Here is a 19,150-nt window from a genome sequence, read left to right on the forward strand (position 1 = left end):
ACATTTTCCTCATTTACCTTTTAATAAATATTTATGAAAGAAAAATGCTTTAAAAGTCATCTAATTGTCCAAATAGATTATAAGTTATGAAAAGTATTGATTATAGTTTTTAAGTCTCTTAAACTTTGTAAGTCTACACATTTTTTTTTTAGGGGAAAAAATATAGAGAAACTTCTACTCCCTCCACGAAGACTACATTTTATCCCAAACAGCATGCTGCTAGGTATTTCCCATTCCTTCTTCTGTCCCACCTTTACTGGGAAGGAACAGTGTCAAAACCACCAAAGAGATCGAAAGCTTCATGGAAACAGAAGAAAAGCATTCACTGGATTTGGTAACAAGGGATTGTAAATGGGTAACCTCAAGTAAAGCAAGTAAAGCCAATTATTTCCCCATGATAAACAATTTATTATTCTGATTCTATGCCATGTACATGACCTTGTTGAATAGTGACTTAATTCAATAAGAAGCAGTGATTGGCCAGTAACTTTCTGGGTATTAAAATTGACCACTAAATGATTTCTTTCAAAATTCTATCAGTAAGCTTAGTTGAATTATCTAGACTGAAAAGTTATTTCGATTTTAAAACGGACCTACATATCTGGCTTCTTCAGTCTGCAGGCACCTTCTTATCTTCCAGGAATGCTCTGAAAAACAAACAAAATCTATCATAAACTATTTAGGATATATACTATTGGGCTTTACTAATTAACACATCCATGTTTTTTTGGAGGGGGTGGTGCATGGTTCAGGAATTGAACAACACATCCACTTTTAGTAAGAAATCTTCAGCCCTTTCTTTCGGTATGATCCTTAGCTATTCTACAACAGTATCATTACGTTTTTGTTATCTAATCATAGTTGAACTTTATAAAAATATATATACTAACTAGGCTGCTGTCTTTTTTTTTTTTCTCACATGGGCAGGCACTGGAAATCGAACCTGGGTCCTCTGTCATCACAGGCAAGCATTCTTGCCTGCTGAGCTACTGTGGCCCACCTGGCTGCTGCCTTTTGACCATAAGCATACTTAGGAAGACAGACTTTAAATTATGCCATATTCTCTTGAGCTAATTTGATAGTATAGTTTTCATAAAGCTGTAAAGTAATCTCAAGTGGCTATCTAATTTCTTATTCTAGACAAATCTACCCCAAAGAGCAATCCAAATCTTTTTTGAATAAAGCCACAAATAAGTGTTTTCTTTTTTTTAATGTGCAAACTGAATGCTACAGTTCAACTTGATTATCATTTTTAATCTATGAAGTCTACTTCAGGTCCTTAGTTATCTCCCTAAATAACCTCCAAATTATCAAGGTACCAAGTAACCTCATGTATTAGCTATTTATTTCCATAGAATCAATAACATGGCATGAAATAATCTAACTCAAAATTTAGGCATAACAAAATACACATAGATTTTTGCTCATGAATTTATGGATTAGCTGAGCAGTTCTGGGTTGGGCTGGGCTGTACAGTTCTTGGCCAGGCTCACTTACATGTCCACAGTCGGTCAGTAAGTGAGTTGAGGTTAGTTCGTCTAAGATGGCCTCACCTGGGATAGCTCTCCTCCTTGTGGTTTCTGATATTCCAGCAGGCTAGCCTGGGTTTATTCCCATACAAGAGGAATTGTTCAGAGAGAGAGAGCACAAGTACAATGTGCATGCATGTGCTAAGCTCGCAAGGAATCTTGAGGCTTGGGCTTAGAACTGGAACATATCACCTTTGCCATGTCATTGGCCAAAGCAAGTCCCAGGGACACCAAGATTCAAGAAGGTGGAAATAGAACCTACCTCTTGATGGGAGGACCTGGAAATTACATTGTAAATGCAATGGATATAGGTAAGGTTGAGAATTGCATACAATCAGCTTGCTAAAATCTCATTTAGTCTTTTTTTCAGAGTAAGTAATGCGACATTAATGGTGCTTTCCCCTCCTTGCCTTTATGGACTTTGGAAACATTAACAACTCATTTTATCACTGTAAAAAAGTTTAACTTTAAGAAATCTCCTGTTAAACTTACATCAAGGTTTGCTGAAATTAAAAGGCAAGTTGAGACTTTAATTAAGAGCACAAGGAGTTGTAAAATACTGATTTTTCTGATTTTAGGAAAAGAAATGATATAAAGCTAATTTACAATATGCATATGTACAATTAAGAGAATTATAATGGTTAAGCTGTTTTTATATTTGAGTTTACCATCCATGTATTTAGAGCCTACTTTATTGTATTTGATAAACTATCAAAATATTTTTATTGAAAAAGCAATACCCATGAACCTTTCAAATGAACTGTTTATTAAATTAGATTGTTATTCTTAACAGTTATGTACGTTACATGGATGCTTAAGTCAGAGTATTTCACATGGAAAAAATTTAAACTCCTATAGGCAAGCAAAATCATACCATACCATATATAAGTGGGAAGAGGGTACTGCTAAACATTCAAATAAGGCAAGTATTTAAAAACAATAAAACAATAATTAAAAAAATTCAAGCATTCCTTTAAGTGAATTCAACACTACAAGCTATATGTACTTTCTGAGTGTACTCATATAATCAAGGCAGTGTTTCTTCTTTTAAACATCAGGAAATGGAATAAGGCTCATTAATAGATACAGCTGCCTTCAAGATTTCAATCCCACCTGCTTTCTTTAAATTAAATTCACAAAGTGCACAATTAAGATATACTGAAAAATTGAATCTGCTACTCTAACAGCTGCCCATGCTTAATACTTAGTGGTTTATTTGACCAAATTATGTCTTTTCAAGGAAAAAAAAAGAAGATAAGCCACTTTAAAATATTTAGTTTGAAATGTATGCTAACATTTTTCTTAGAAATAAAAAATTATGGAGGAAAAGGGTTATTTATCATAAGAAAAATAAAGCAAACACTAAAATGACCAAACATTTTCCAATAACAAGCACCACAAAGAACATTTGCATTCAGTTTTATAATATTTATCAATGCATTTTTCTTATTCCAACCAATCTACTTCATCAAATTCTGAATCATCTTCTGAATCACTATATTCCACAGCAATACGGCGAGACAGGATGGTGGCAACATCATTTTCAATGCGTTCGTGTTTAGCTTCCTGTTCACGCTGTTCTTCCACTTTGCGTAGCTGAATACCTGATATAGTAAATACAAACCATTAAGTATTTTAAACCAGAATACTAGTTACTAGATATTACTAGTCTTTCTGTAATGAAATAAAATCCACATAAGAATGCTCACAGGAAAATAAAAAGCAAGATCTAACACAAATTTTGAAGTAATCATATTTAGAGAGGCATTAAATCTTTTCTTATTTTACCAACTGTGATGGTAAGATAGTTGCTGAAATTTATCAGATATCCCAGTGGATATCTACAGTTTATTTATCCAATATATCCCCTCCAAAAGTAAACCAGGTAATACATTTCTTTTATTACCTCTATAGTCAAATAAATCAAACATTATTTACTATATTTTCAACAGCTTTATTCTCTCAGTATTTGAAGGATGAGCACTATTATTCATCCTATACTCATAATGCCTAGCATATAGTAGTTGCTGAGCAAATGTTGACTGAATAGTTCTTTCCTTTTTTACTAGGGAAAGAACTTTAATCCTTTATAGGCATCTCGTAGAGCAAGGGGGTTACTGATACACTAAATGGACAGCCTTAACACAGTAGAAAACACAATTTTTAAAGGAGTAAATTCACATAATAAACATAACATAAAGGGTTTTAACTAAATTTTCTATAACATTTAGGTCTGATATTTTCAATTTCTCATTCATTCAATAAACATTTTATTTAGCATGAAAATAAAATGATCAAATGTACTATATTTACTTGAAAATGATTTAAAATAAAAGTTGGATATAGTTTTCTTTCTAAAGGTCATTTGTGCAAAAATAATCTAAAATTTTACAAATGAGGAAAATATTATTATCTCAAACATTTAGAATGTTTCTACTGCTAATAAAGCAATGCTTTTAATGGCTCTTAGAAAATTACCTTTTCGTATTGCTTCCAGAAGTACACTCCTGGCATCACTGATTACAGGTAGTGTTGATGGATGACGCTTTGGCTCAGAAGCAGGTATAACTTGTGATGGAGGAGATGGAGGCATTAATGGGACATGAGGACCTGGGGCAGTAGATGGAGTTGGATGTAGCCCAGAGGGAGGATGAGCAAGAGCTGCAACTGTGACGGGTGATGATGGTCGAATGCCAGGAGGAGGCAGAGGGGGAGGTGGTGGGGGTGGAGGCAGCCCCTGAACTTCACCTTGTGGGAGTGGATGAACTGGTACAGTCTCACACACTGGGGCAGCTCTAGCTACTGGGGGAGAGGGCTGTACTAGAGGAGGTGCAATTGGAGGAGGAGCCGGGTGAAGAACTCCAGGAGCAATCTGAAGAGGAGCTGGAGGTGGTGGTACTGCTGGAGCTTGTAGAACAGTAGTTGGAGGTGGAGGTGGGGGAGGTACTGGTGGGGGAGGAGTCGAAGTCATTGAAGCTCTTAATGAAGAAGTTGACAAGGCAGATGGAAGAGGTGGTGGAGGAGGTGGGGGGGTGGGGCTCACAAACACAGGTGTCCTGCCTGTAGCTGGTGACTGAGGGCGATTTTCTATCAAACCTGTAGTGGAACTGAAAAGACAAAGAGATCCTAGCAAGTTATTAAAAAAGAAAAACCTAACCAGGCAAAATATATGTGACTATCAGTAATTACATCAAAGTAGTTATATCAGCATGTTTCTATAAAAACTTTAAATCCTTCAGCAGTATTTAGAATGAAATCAAAACTAAAAACACACCAAGAAGAAAATTAGTAGACAGTGTTTTGGTTTGTATTCTAAATAGTCTCATCCTCTCATTCAACCTTTATATGTACTTAAGCATTTTGATAACTAAAATGCTCAATTCTATACTGTGAGAAGAGTCTCTTTAGTGACTCAACATCGATCATATTATAATATTTATAGTGATACTTGTGGCCAATACAATGATATATTTTATTGAAGCCACTAAATGTCATCATATGTCATTTCAGTTAAATCAATGGCAATTAATTAGAAACCACAATAGGAAACTTATGGCCCTCTTCGTTCCTGAGGGTGTAAATGAGTCAATGATAGAAGCTTAATTTTGTAACTGAAAATGGTGAAGTTGATCTTTATTTCTCATTAGAATATTCCTCTACTAAGAAACTGGAATAGTTGTTTATTGTTGGTAGGAATGTAAAATGATGCAGCTGCTGTGGGAAGCAGTTTAGTGATTCCTCAGAAAGCTAAATGTAGAATTACTATATGATCCGGCAATCTCACTTCTAGGTATATACCCAAAAGAACTGAAAACAGGCACTTGAAGAGATATTTGCTCACCCGTGCTCATAGCATTATGCACAACTGCCAAAAGGTGGAAGGAACACATGCATCCATCAAAGGATGAATGGTTAAAGAAAACGTGCTATATATATATGATAGAATATTATTAAGTGACAAAAGGAATGACGTTCTTATACATGTGAGAATATGTATGAACCTTGAAGACATCAGGCTGAGTGAAATAAGCCAGACACAAAAGGATAAGTATTGTATAAAGTCACTGACATGAAATAACTGGAATAAACAAATTAATGGTCAGAAACTAGGATACAGTTACCAAGGGCAGGGATGGAGGTAGGAAATGGAGAATTAAGGCTTAATGGGTATAGAGTTTCTGTTACGGGCGATAGAAAAGTTTTGGTAATGGATAGTGGTGATAGAAGCACAACAGTGTGAATATAATTAGCAACAATAATGATACATTTGAATATGGCTATATATTTGACCGGTTCCCTGTTTTTATAAAATTTCACTGAAGCACAGCCATATTTGTTGTTTACCTTTCATGCAACAAAGGCAGAGTTCTATAGTTGTGATAGAATTTGTATGGCCCACAAAGTCTAAAATAGGACTTTAAAAAAAATGTCACCAATCCTTGAGATAAAACATTATGTGCTTGTCCCAACATACCTGATACAAGTGGTTATGGGTTTTACATCTCCTGTTCCATGCATTGGTGGAGGTGGAGGTGGTTCATGTGGTCTGACTAAGACCCTTTCCTCAGCTCTAGTCAGAAGCTCACTCATTTGACTAAATGGCAAGGCAGAAAGTGAATAGGATCCATCCATATGATCCACATATGTCTGAGGTCTAAAAAATAAATATATAGTACCAGCGCATTTTTCTTGAATTATTAGTAAAATGAAGCATTCTACATGCGATGCCAAATGCTATCCTTCAAATGCCAATATGTTTACCACTCTTAGCAAACTTCTTTCAGAAACATATTAATAAATCCTGCTTTTAAATCAAAGCATGCTGCTCTTAATGCAACTTCTCCCTGCTTTAGGTTTTATATGATGACCATCAGTTATTTTATTATTTTATAATAGAATTCTATCTCAATTCACAAAGATGGAAAATATTACACATATACTCTTAACAAAGCAATAAAATAATTATTAGCAAATTATGTTTAAACAATGAGCCTCTAATTCATTTATTTCTTTACTAGAAGTGAGATAACAATGACATAAAGCTGAACAATATAAGAACTGGAATTTTCAACCATTAAGATACCTTATTACTCTCTTAAACTTAAATGACTTCCAGATGTCTGTATACTCAGAGAGAAAGTCATTCCTAATACAAGCACCATAGAGATAGCTAGCTATGTCATGTTTGTCCTTTTGGTGTTTCCAAAGATGATTAGGTGTCAGAAAATAGCTGAGCAACAAAGAAGTATGTGACTTATGATTAGATTTAAGCAAAATTTTAGATATTAAGCATATGGGAGTTTATAAATATTTACTGACTGTAATGCATTATGAGAACAAAATTAGGTTTAACAAATGTTAAACCTAACAGATGTTTTCTAACTTAGAAAAAGTTAGAATTATTGTATTTTTACTACTGGGTCAGATAAATAAGTACTTTAATTACTTAATAGTAGTAGAAATAAGATGTTTGTCTATAAATTATACATTTTTAAATAATTTCAATTTTCGCAGTCTTTTTTTTAGAAACACACATGAACAGTATCACTTTCATTTATATTTCTCTTAATACAGGTTAAGACATTTCACACTTACAGTCTAGTAATTTATATGTATTTATATGTATTGTTCAAAAGAAAACCTTAATTTCTTTTCCATTCAAAACATCAATATAAAAAATAGCTATATAAAAATTTCTTCACAGAGGTCAGCATAAAGTGTTTGCTATGGTATTATGTTACTTAGATAGGGCCTATGACTAGGGAGAAAGAAAAAGGACTTATTCTACATTTCTTACATTTCTGCAAAAGAGGATGGGTAATTTTGTTTAAAAGTACTGATGTATCTGAGGTAGGGGATGCGGCACACAAAGGCAATTAGGGGAAAGGAAAAGGAATAAAATACAACTCCTCAATATTGATTTACTGTATCTATAAAACAAATAATATATGTATAATATTATATATATATGATACTATAATATATATAATTTACTGTATATACTGATTTATATACAGTAAATCAATAGTACTGCAAAAAATTCTAAACCCCATTCCTTGCTTATGAATTCTAGCAGACTTGCCTGGAAATATTGAAAGGAAACTGGGACTTCTTATTAAAGCTAAAACAACCCTAAGATCATTTATTTCAACCCTCTCTTTCCACAGATGACAAAACTAAGGTAAGAAAATGACCTGCCCAGGGTTAAACTTCTGTAGGCTCACAGAGTCAGGGTTCCAAAATCATGTCTGTGCTTATAATAGGTCTGTCAGTTCAGCTGTTCAGGATCTATGACTATATATATTATGTTATATATATATATAAACTGTATATATTACAAAGAAGCCAATGTTTTATCATTAATTGAAGAATCAAAAGACAAGAAACCTTGTTTCAAAATGAGAGGCTGGGCCATTAGCAACTTCAATATGCTTATGTAAGAGATTAGCATCATCTTCAGCCAGTTCTGGACCTTGGGCCAACTTCTGCCATTCTCTCCGCCTGTCATGAGGTGCTCTTGGCACTTTTTCTGGTTCATGAGGACGATCTAGATTTTTCTGCTATAGCACATGTATTGAAAGAAAGTGAAATGTTAAAGTGCTAAGTTTTAAAAAAGAGGTTATAGCAATCAAAATGAAATTTTAACATCGATATTGAAAAAGACAATGTCATAATAACATAGTAAAGCAACACACAATTCATTTGTATATTCAGAGTTATACCTTAGCTAGTTTGTTTGTAACCCCAGTTTTATGCCACGTTTTTTTAACCCCTAATTTGAACTGATACGCTAAATACAAATAGTAATAAAATTTGAGGCCAGAAAATCCTTTCAGGTGAAAAACCAACACTGTTCCCATGTTTGTGTGATGACTGAAATTCCTACCATTAAGGGCATTATCAACCTCTAAACAAAACCTGAATATTTATTTACTAAGGTCATATTTTCTGGGAAGTGACCAAATTAGCCAACACATTGGGAAAACAACAACAACAATTATCCAATTAACCCACAATAACCTTGTCACCCAACAAAAAACAGGGTCTTTGAAAAACAGAACAAAAAGTGATTCTAAGGGATAGAAAGTATAGAAAGGTCTAGAGTGGATGTAACAAGTTCAAATACTCAAATAGGCCAAGAAATAATACATATGAAAAAAAACTGGTCAGGTGTAAAATAGGGCCTGAAGTGAACTATACAGGCATTTCTATCTAATGCACAGCAGTTCAAAAATTTTAAAACCACTATTTGTCAAGCAGACAAATTATGCCTTTAGACGTAATCTGTCTTGCCAATCAAGAGTTTACAAACTCTGGCTAGAAACTGGGATACTGTCTAGAACAGAACATAATAACATAAGGGCATTATGAAGAACAAGGGGGGAAAGTAGGCATAGCCAGAGGAGAAACAGGGATGATGAAGATGACTTGCCTCCTTCATAATTTTGCCTAAATCCAAGTTTGCTTCCTCCTTCTATATTTTCAATTATCATTAACATGTAATAAATCAGGTCAATTTTAATTTTATTAGAAAACAGAAGAGAAAATGACAATGCAACAAACAGTTACAGAAATTAAGTGAGAATAAAATAGCTTCACCAAAACTTTTATAATATGCTTTGTGGTAAGAAAATATTAGTTTTATCTACTTTACCAATATCTGCACAGTTTTCCTTTGCTCCTCCCTACCAGAATACCTTTTCTTTCCTTTGTCCACTTAATTCCTATTGTTCTTCAAGATTCATTCTAAATTTGTGGGAAATGTTTTCTGCTCCTGCCCCTGGCTATGGGAGGTGCTATTTTGTGCTACGCCTGTCATGGCACGCACACCATATTATAACAATCTGATTGCTCATCTGGCTCCTGTTAGCCTGTGATCTTTCTGTGTGAAAGACTTCTGTATTTGACTAAATTAACTTAATGAAATAAAACTATCAAAGTACAGATTAATAAAGTTCCATAAACGTAAAACTCCACAAAAATAACCTCAATTTTTTAATCTCTTGTAATACCTTCTGCTTCCTCTTTTCCTTCCTCTTATCCTCTGTATCCTGTAACATTTTTTCTTTCCATAGATCAAAGAAATATGAAGGATTGGTATAAAACTTCAAACCCTCTTTACCATCATCTCTGAAATAAAAAATATCAATTAAAAATGTTAGAAAGACTTAGAAAAACAATCAGAATAGAATAGAAATAATTTTACTGAACTGTTTCTCTTATTTCCTTTTATTAATATAAAACAGAGCATGTATAAAAATATTGCCAAAATAAATTGGAATAATGCATCAACAGAAAACTTCTTACAAATCAGATAGGAAACCAGGAAACCAAGGAAAATGGGAAACCAGACACTTTTTCAGAGCTGTAAATAATTTAAAACATAGCTGGACAATTTTCACCTGTAACTTCTCCTGTTGAATACCAAATGCTCTAAAGTCTTTGGGAAATTCCAATAATTACAAATAGCCCTGCCAAAGATGAAAGTCTGAAAGGACAACAACATAATTTAGAACAGAAATTTTAAAGTCTCTGCCAATACCTAATTTATCATCCTAACAAATCCAGGAGGTAGCCCTAACTAATCATTCTAGTAATACCATTTATATCTAATAACTTGCATATGACTTATTTTAAATAACTATTTGAATTTCATTTTGCTCAAGATATATGTACTATGCATCTTAAATTACCCATTTAACAAATCATGTGAAAGCACTCTAATGAAAGACTGAATAATTCCAAATTTTATTTTAAATGGTAAAAAAGATGCTTTTAAAACAGTTCATGTTAACTATGTAAACATTTAATGCATACAGATCAAGAGTAAATAAGAACAAATATGATAATATTTATTTATTTTGTTGATGGGTGGAATTTGGAGCTATTTATTTATTTTCCATTTAATTAAAAATGAAATTAAAAGGACAATAACAGCTCCTTATCCCTATATATTAATAAGTGTAGCTTTTCTTTATAATACTTGTTCAAACAATTTTTTGAATAGGTCTTGTTTATTGGATGCCAGAGCTTGAGAAATCATCTGGTGAATAAAGCAAAGGTTGTATATAGATGTGGATGAAGGAGGGGAGCAGAAATCTGTGTGGCCAGAAGTCAAATGAAATGAAGAATACTTGGGGATTTGGCATTTAAATGTAGATCACTACCTACTTGAACTTGAATTCTGAGATAAATAACAAGCCATCTTATATATTAACCTACTGACCTGTAAGGAGTTAGAATATTGAGAGGTGGAGGCTGTTCACAAACATCATATGTCTCCTGTAATGGAATAGGCAAAGTTTTGCGGTCAAAAAGCTGCTGATCTTGAATTGTTGAACTTCGGAAAGCTTTTCTCATTGTTATATCTTGCAAAGACACTAAAACAAAAACAAAAAATGCATTTTGTTAAATTTTATAATGAATTTAACATAAAGACATATCATATGGATATTAATGCAACCTTTGATTTCTACGCACAGAAAGTCTTAAATGATACCTGAAGCTTATCAACATTTGCCCCCAAATATACCATGTTCTTCATTCTATCTACCTTTGGCCCCACCAACTTAGATATTCATCTTCTTTCTTCTATCATCTTTTTTTCTACCTCTCTTTACTTCTTTTCTTGAGCTTACATCAATAACACTGAAAGAATTCCTTAGTTATTAGTGGCATTCTGGGTTAACCACACAGTTATCTTATGCTGCATATGCTACAAATATGCTATATTATATATGTACTGTAAAGTTAAAACAAACTTTAGTGTAAAGAAAATATTGTCCAGTATTGGGTGACCCATATTATTGTCTGTTTCACTTATCTTTTATCTTGTACTTCAAGGATTTCTACCTAGACTATAAGCTGTTGAAGACCGAGACTGTCTTGTATATTAGTATCTCTGGTACCTAGGATAGTCCCAATACATATATGATATTAAAAAAAAAACTTCAGTTACTCATTTTCTTTTGGATGGTGTGGCATGTTAAAATAAGAAATATAACCAAATACAGCATTGTTAATTTTTAGAGTGATTTCCTGATATTAAAAATTATGTAATTTCTTACATATTTAATACAGCTTTAGGTATACAGATAAATGCTTTATACTATAGCAAGGTCAGTACTGAACAATCACTAACAATTTTAAAATTATTTTTCTCCCTAAAGTAGTATCTCTATCATTCTTAAAGTAAAACTCACTCAACTTGAAATTTTGAACACACAGGCTGAGGGAGCAATGAGGCTGGCTCTGCAATGGCCACATCTTGGCTGCATTCCGTTTGCTCCACTGCTGCTTGACTTAACAGTGCACTTATAAACACTAAAATAAAATTCAGAGAAAAAAAAATTCTTTTCCCCATTACCACTAAAGAGCACTGTGGGAGAAATTTAATGAGCACTTTACCATATGTGCTCGATGTTTTCACTTATTTTTAAAATATTTAATCCTGATAATGATTCAGTGAGATAAGAATTATTCCATTTTCATAGATGAGAAAACCAAGGATAGGAAATACTGTGTAACTGGCCCAATGTAAAATGGTTAATAAGCAACACAGCGAGGAGACGGGGGCAAGATGGTGGCTTAGTGAGGTGTGGAATTTAGTTTGTCCTCCAGAACAGCAAGTAAATAGCCAGAAGCAAGACAGAACAACTGCTAGGGCTACATCACCAACCAGACACACAGCTATATCAGTCTGGTCAAGATGAATGGTTGAGACCCCACGCAGAACTGTTAGTCCCCCAAACTGTGCCCCCCCGCCCCCACCACAGGCATGGAAGGCTTATTCCCTGAGGGGAAAGGAAACAGACCTTACTAGCAGCAGGGGCTTAGTTCAAACCAGCTCCAATTGTGGAATTAATTAACAAATTCTGACTACTGAAAATAGGCTCCCAGCACAGAGAAACCTGGAATAAGCATTAAAGACACTAGGAGTTTCTGCTCTGTGGGAGAGGGGGTGGGACTGATAGAAGAAAAACAAAAAACAAACAAACAAAAAAACCAAGGCTTTTTGAGTCAGCACAAAATATTGCAAAAGGGCTGGACCCAGGCTCCCATCTGGGAAGATGGCGCAATAGGACAGGTCGAGTTCATCTGTTCCAAGGAACAGCTAGAGAAGGGACGAAAAGGTGACTGAGATGGTGATTTCAAGGTGTAAGTGAGCTGGGAGGGTCTTCTACATCACATAGGGAGGTCCTGGTTACAAAAATTGAAGAACTGAGATGCAGAGAATCGGAGACCATCCAGCTGGTGCAAACAGCCTAAAGCACCCCATTCCAAACAGAAGGCTGGAGCCCTCAGGAGTGCACAGATGGGGAGACCAGGAGTAGGAATGCTCTACCTCTGTGTCCCCCATGCCGCACCCTGCTCCTGTGCTCCAAGGTCTGCCTGCCTGAGTTGTACCACATACCCATGGCCTCTGTACCACACCTCTACAACCCTGCAACCTGCACCCCATGCCTAAAGGCACCAGCATAGTGTCCCCAACCTATGCCGATACCTGCGATAACAATGCATCACAGCACTGTTGTGTCCCGCCCTGCACCCCACATCCTGTTACACATCTATCCAGGAAATAGACTACTGAAGGAAATCAACTTACAAAGTAAACCAATCAAGATATTTACATGACATGAAGATAACAGAAGATCACTAAGTGTATCAAGATGCAAACAGATATAGTACAGCCTAATGGCCAAATTAAAGCACGGGAGGAGAAACAGACTTTGGAACAACTAATCAAAGATGTTCCTATAACGCTACTAAATAAAATAAATGGGATAGCTAATGACATAAAGGAGATCAAGAAGACACTAGAAGAGCATAAAGAGGATTTTGAAAGGATAGAAAAATAGTAGATATCACAGATATCTAGAGATATACAACAGCAGATTTGAAGAAACAGAAGAACAAATAAATGAACTAGAGGAGAGCACAACTGATTTCAAACACTCAAAACAGCAAATGGCTAAAAAAGATGGAAAAATTTGAATAGGATCTCAGGGAAATGATGGACAAAACAAAGTATACAAATATAAGAATAACTGGTGTTCCAGAAAGAGAACAAAAGAATAAAAGGCTAGGAAGATTAGTTGAGGATATAACAGGGGAAAACTTCCCAACCCTTATAAAGGACATAAATACACAAATCAAAGAATCAAAATGCACTCCAAATAGAATAAATCCAAATAAGCCTTCCCCAAGACACATACTGATCAGTCTGTCAAATGTTGAAGAGAAGCAGAAAATCCTGAAAGTGGCAAGAGAAAAATAATCTACTACATAAAAGGGAAACCACATAAGACTGAGTTCAGATTACTCAACTGGCACTATGGAGGTGAAAAGGCAGTGGTATGATATATTTAAAATCCTGAAAGAGAAAGACTTCCAGCCAAGAATTCAGTACCCAGCCAAATTTTTCCTTCAAAACTGAGGGAAAGATTAAAATTTTCACAGACAAACGAAGGTTGAGAGAATATGTCAACAAGAGACTGGTCCTACATGAAATACTGAAGGGAGTTCTGCCAGATGAAAAAAGACAGGAGAGGGAGGTCTGGAGGTGGGCACAGGAATGAACAGTACCAGTAAGGGTAACTTAAAGGATAAAAAGAGATAGAGGAAAAAGAATACACATATCTGACAAACAAAATCTAAAAGATAAGATGGTGGCTTCAAGAAACACCTTTTCAGTAGTAACTTTGAATGTTAATGGACTAAACTTACCAATTAAAAGATACAGATTGGCAGAATGGATTAAGAAATATAATCCAGATATATGCTGTTTACAAGAGACTCATCTTACACATAAAGATACAAATAGATTGAAAGTGAAAGGATGGAAAAAGATATTCCACACAAGTTGTAACCAAGAAAGCAGGAGTAGCTATACTAATATCAGACAAAACAAATTTTAAATGTAAAGACATCATAAGAGACAAAGAAGGACACTATATATTAATAAAAGGGACAATTCACGAAGAATAAATAACCATAAATGTTTATGCTCCCAATTAAGGAGTTCCAAAATACATGAGACAGATATTGGCAAAATTGAAGGGAGTGATAGGCATTTCAACAACAATAGTAGACTTCAATACACCACTCTCCTCTCAATATAGAACAACCAAACAGAGGATCAACAAGGAAATAAAGAAGCTAAACAACTTCATAAATGAATTAGACCTAACAGACATATATAGGTCATTACATCCCAAAACATAAGGATACATATTCTTCTCTAATGCTCATGCAACATTCTCCAGGACAGATCATATGCTGCGGCACAAAACAGGTCTTTATAAATTTAAAAACACAGAAGTTATTCAAGGTATCTTCTCTGATCACAATGGTATGAAACTGGATATCAACAGCCACCAAAAGATGAGAAAGTTCACAAATAAATAGAGATTAAATAAGCAACAAAGCCACAACTGGAACTCAGAACTTCTGCCTTTAAGGCTGATCCTTTTGGCACAATACCACACACTACTCCTCTGGCTCCTGGCAGAAGAAAGAGGCCTGTGTTTTCTACAATCAAAATAGATCAATTTTGCCACTCCTGTCCCACTTACTAACTACAGGTATGTAGCCAAGATGGTATCCAGTTTAGTCTCCCCATGTTTTCTTACAAAAGGATATAAAGAGCATGTAAAATAATGGCCATAATGTAGTTTTCTATTTTCAATTCTTCTCATCATTTGTCTTACTTGATAAAAGATCACTATGACAAAGCACCTTCCAGTTACCAACAATAAAACCAGATAGTACCTTTAACAGGATCATACAGCACAGTAAGTTAGCACAATATGTTTTATAAACATTGAATTAAATATTCTTTACAAGTCTTTGTTTAGAAACTCACTTTTTAAAAACTCATTTTTAAAACATATTTTCTAAAGTATATTGGTAGTTTCCACTGTTATTTACTATGTAATGGCAATGAATAACAAAAATATTGATACCACCCTCTGTAGTTTAGCATCATATTCATAATGTTATTTTGTCTGAACTCCTACTGAGTTTAAAACTATAGGTTAAATTACTTTGAAAGTGTTTCTATCCACTCTCCCCAAACCAATTTCAAATTAATTAACTCAACTTTTAGATTCTAAATTCTTCTATACTTCTCCACATAATTTTAAAGGGAACTATATACAATTCTGATAGTTAACTTGCTACATTTGGCAGCAGAAATGTACTTTGAAATAGTATAGCTGTTGGCATTTTTTTCTTTGTATGTTGTATGGTGGAGGTCACATTTCATTCTTTTTCCATGTGAGTATCCCCGTTTTGCAGCATGATGTGTTGAATTTTTGTTTTTGCTTGGGTTTTCATTTTTTGTTTCTTTGCGTGTTTGTTTTTGGGAAGTGCATGGGCCGGGAATTGAACCTGGGTCTGCTGCATGGCAGGCGGGAATTCTACCACTGAACTACCTCATACATCTCTGTTGTTAGCATTTTAACACACACACCTTAAATTGTTTACTGGTATTTATATTTCTATTTTCAAATTTAAGGGTACTGGTTAAGATATTTGTTAAAATTTAATAGTATTTTGAAACAATGTTCACTTTTATTCCTGTTACATAGAAGAACTGTCTGTATATTTCTGAATTCTTAGGTACCATCCACTTATAAATGAAGTGTTTGATGTATTTAAAAAATAAATTTTGGATGTAAATTACATAGTTGAAAGTATGGCCAGAAATTTTTTTTTTACTACTAACAATGATTTTTTTAATGGACTTCATGAATGTACATGTACATCAAAGAAACATATTATATGAAGAACAAAAATTAACCAAGAAACCAAATTAGAAGGAACTGTGCTTACAACAGAATGAAAGAAAACTGGATTTTGTTATGAGAAAACACTTTCAAAATTAAAGAACTACAGAGAATGTTTTCCCTAACCTTTAAAAAAGGCTTCTAAAATAACCCAGAAAAACATTTGGGGATTATTTTCATTAAAATTCTATTTCTGAAAGCATATATACATGTATGTATATACACACAAGTATATACACATATATAATACACCCAAGTATGTATGTATGTGTGTGTGTGTGTATGTATATATTTATAAGGATAGCTTTTTCATTAAGCTTCTAATCAGGTCTGAAAAATAGAAGGTACTACTCTTTTTTTTTTTTTTAAATTTGAAATTACATTTATTGAATGAATGAATGAAACATTGTTGGGAGGGGTGATCCATCGACCCTGAGCACCCCTGCAGGTTCTTCCTGGGTATGTGAAGAAGGCAAGGTCCTGGCCACTCATTACCCAGGACGCGTCTCAGAGTTGAGTTTGCAACAAGCAATCTTAAAGAATGAGGTGACGCCTCCCCCAAGACAAAGAGCAGGCTTGCTTCCATTTAATATTAAAGTAGTGAAACCCCCAAGTTCAATGTCGCTGTCCTGTAACATAGCCCACTGTGTGTGCAGGCATCCACCACGCACCCTTGGTGTCATCCCATGGGACTTGAAGGGCATGGGGAACCAGCATAAATGAACATGAAGCTTTGTGAACCATTCTGTTTGAAGTAATAAAGTCCTTTATCTCTGACCCAAGAGTCTCAAATCTTCTGCCAGCATCCAATGAACAGTAATAGGCAAGCTTGCTAGCTGGCAAGTAGGGCAGAATCTCAGCCCTGCATAGTACTTTACAGGCATTTGATTGGTTGGTTTTTCATAATTACAATTAGCAGAATGAATCTTTTCCCTTTGGAGGTTATTTCCTTAATACACACTCTCCCAAATTTAATAACTGAGTTAAAATGTAAAAACTATTTGATTGTTCTTTTTACTATTTCCAAATTGTACCTGAGAGAGATTTAATGGATTCACTATTCTCACAGGTCTGGCTTTGGAGAATTACAAGAGACGTACTGACAGGCTTGCCCAAATCAATTTTTATTATCAAAAAAACCTTTTAATTGGTATATAATGATACACTTTAATTGTTTTAATTTGTATTTCTTTAATGGCTAAAATAGCAGCGTTTTACTACATTGCAATTCATTGTCCATACATCTTTGGGTAGAAGCTGTTCATCCCCTTTAACTACTTTATAAAGAAATCTGAGTACTGACCTCATGCGCATTTATCAATTTTAATGTATTTTGCGAGCAGATTTCCATCCATTTTGTTTCACAAAAGTATTCCCTGTTACTCTTCTGTTTGCATATATTTTATTATATTTTGTGGAATAAAATTTTCATTTATATATTAGAACAGATTGATTTCATCTCCATCAATGCCCTGAACTTATTCAGGAATCACAAATTGGGTACTATTCTTTTTTATGTGTTAAATTAAGTCTCATGCTGGGATACTGCTATTTATCTGTTCAAAATAAATCTGAACTGTTTAACATTTTTTAAAAACAGAGTCATCACATCACAGGTGGCAATATACTTATAAGAATGGGAAGACAGCAAGAAAAGCAATACTGCTCAGTCTTTAAAGGAATTAAGGGGCATGATAGCAACTCATACTCTGGAAAAGAAAATCAGGGAAGGGCAAAAGAATAGGACCTAGGATGGACATAAACATATAAGACAGGTGAAATTATTTGCTACTATGCTACTTTGACCATAATTATCAACCTCCAAATACTCTGCCTATCAGCATCTTTCAATTTCAACAACGGAATGTTTTAATTCTGGAATAAATCCCTAGCTCCAGATCTGCTGGCTGTTTTTCTCACTTCTCCAGCAGGGTGTTTCCAAATCACATGTGACCCGCATGGACACTAATGTCCCTGGAAAAGGGTTGTGCTTTAGCTTCCATAGCCCCACACCTGGAGAGTTATTCTTTGCCTAAAGAGTTTGCTAGAAGGACCAGCTTACCAGTGGGATGAGGCACATGTGATTGCCAGCTATAGTGGTGGTGAGGTGACAATGATTTTTAAATTTAAAGGTAGTCAGATTATCAAGGTATAATTAATTATTAATGAATTAATTAAAAAATAATTTTTCAAATTTCATTAATTGGTGGTCACTCTAATTTTACTTATACTGGTTCAGAAAACTAAGCAAAAAGAAAAATTGAGAAATAATGAAAATATTATGGCTATAAATGCACACCAATAAAATACAAATTTGTCAAACAGCTCTAACTTTTCATTGGAAAAACGACTAGAAAGTTTGCATGTTATTTTTAAAGATAAAAGCTGATCTGATTTCTCTAACTTAAGTTTGAATAAACTTTATATTTCAGAACAGTTAACTTTTATGACTGAAACACACTGCACTTATTTTAAGTACCAATTCAATTTTTTTTAATTAACAAACCATCAAACCAAACTAAAACACCATTTAAAAAACACATCTGACAGTATTCATCACCAAAAAATCTCTAAACTAAGATTTGATAACATAACATTAATAACATCACCTTATGTGAAGAGCATCAAGAAAATATTTTTAAACCTTAAAAACCAAGTTAAAGTACCAAATTTACATAATTGTACTGTGATCTCTGGATATGTACTGACCACCAGTGGAATGAGGAAAATAGAAGGGATTAAAATAATTTTAATTCAAAATTAAGGATTTTTATTCATTTAAAGAGTGCTGTTATTTCCTTTTTTTAGGACAACTGGATGTCCATATGCCAA

The 19,150-nt window shown here is 34.2% G+C and overlaps 1 protein-coding gene across 3 annotated transcripts in view; it reads right to left on the minus strand.

Annotated features, from left to right (window-relative positions):
• Positions 1-2,272: 2,272 nt before the first annotated feature.
• The window catches only part of WASF1 (WASP family member 1), a 132,998-nt gene continuing 116,120 nt past the window's right edge, over positions 2,273-19,150 (minus strand). For 2 of the 3 annotated variants that reach the window (XM_077162645.1, XM_077162644.1), the window contains exons 4-9: positions 10,756-10,909; positions 9,542-9,659; positions 7,917-8,089; positions 6,004-6,183; positions 4,008-4,636; positions 2,273-3,133 (exon numbers count right to left, since the gene is read on the minus strand). In XM_077162645.1, coding sequence (XP_077018760.1) covers positions 2,976-3,133; positions 4,008-4,636; positions 6,004-6,183; positions 7,917-8,089; positions 9,542-9,659; positions 10,756-10,909 — 1,412 coding nt within the window. In that variant the 3' untranslated portion in view covers positions 2,273-2,975. The remainder of the gene's footprint in view (positions 3,134-4,007; positions 4,637-6,003; positions 6,184-7,916; positions 8,090-9,541; positions 9,660-10,755; positions 10,910-19,150) is intronic. The other variant, XM_077162646.1, reaches the window with a different exon arrangement.

Source organism: Tamandua tetradactyla, chromosome 5 (genome assembly GCF_023851605.1).
Source record: "Tamandua tetradactyla isolate mTamTet1 chromosome 5, mTamTet1.pri, whole genome shotgun sequence".
Lineage (NCBI taxonomy): Eukaryota > Metazoa > Chordata > Mammalia > Pilosa > Myrmecophagidae > Tamandua > Tamandua tetradactyla.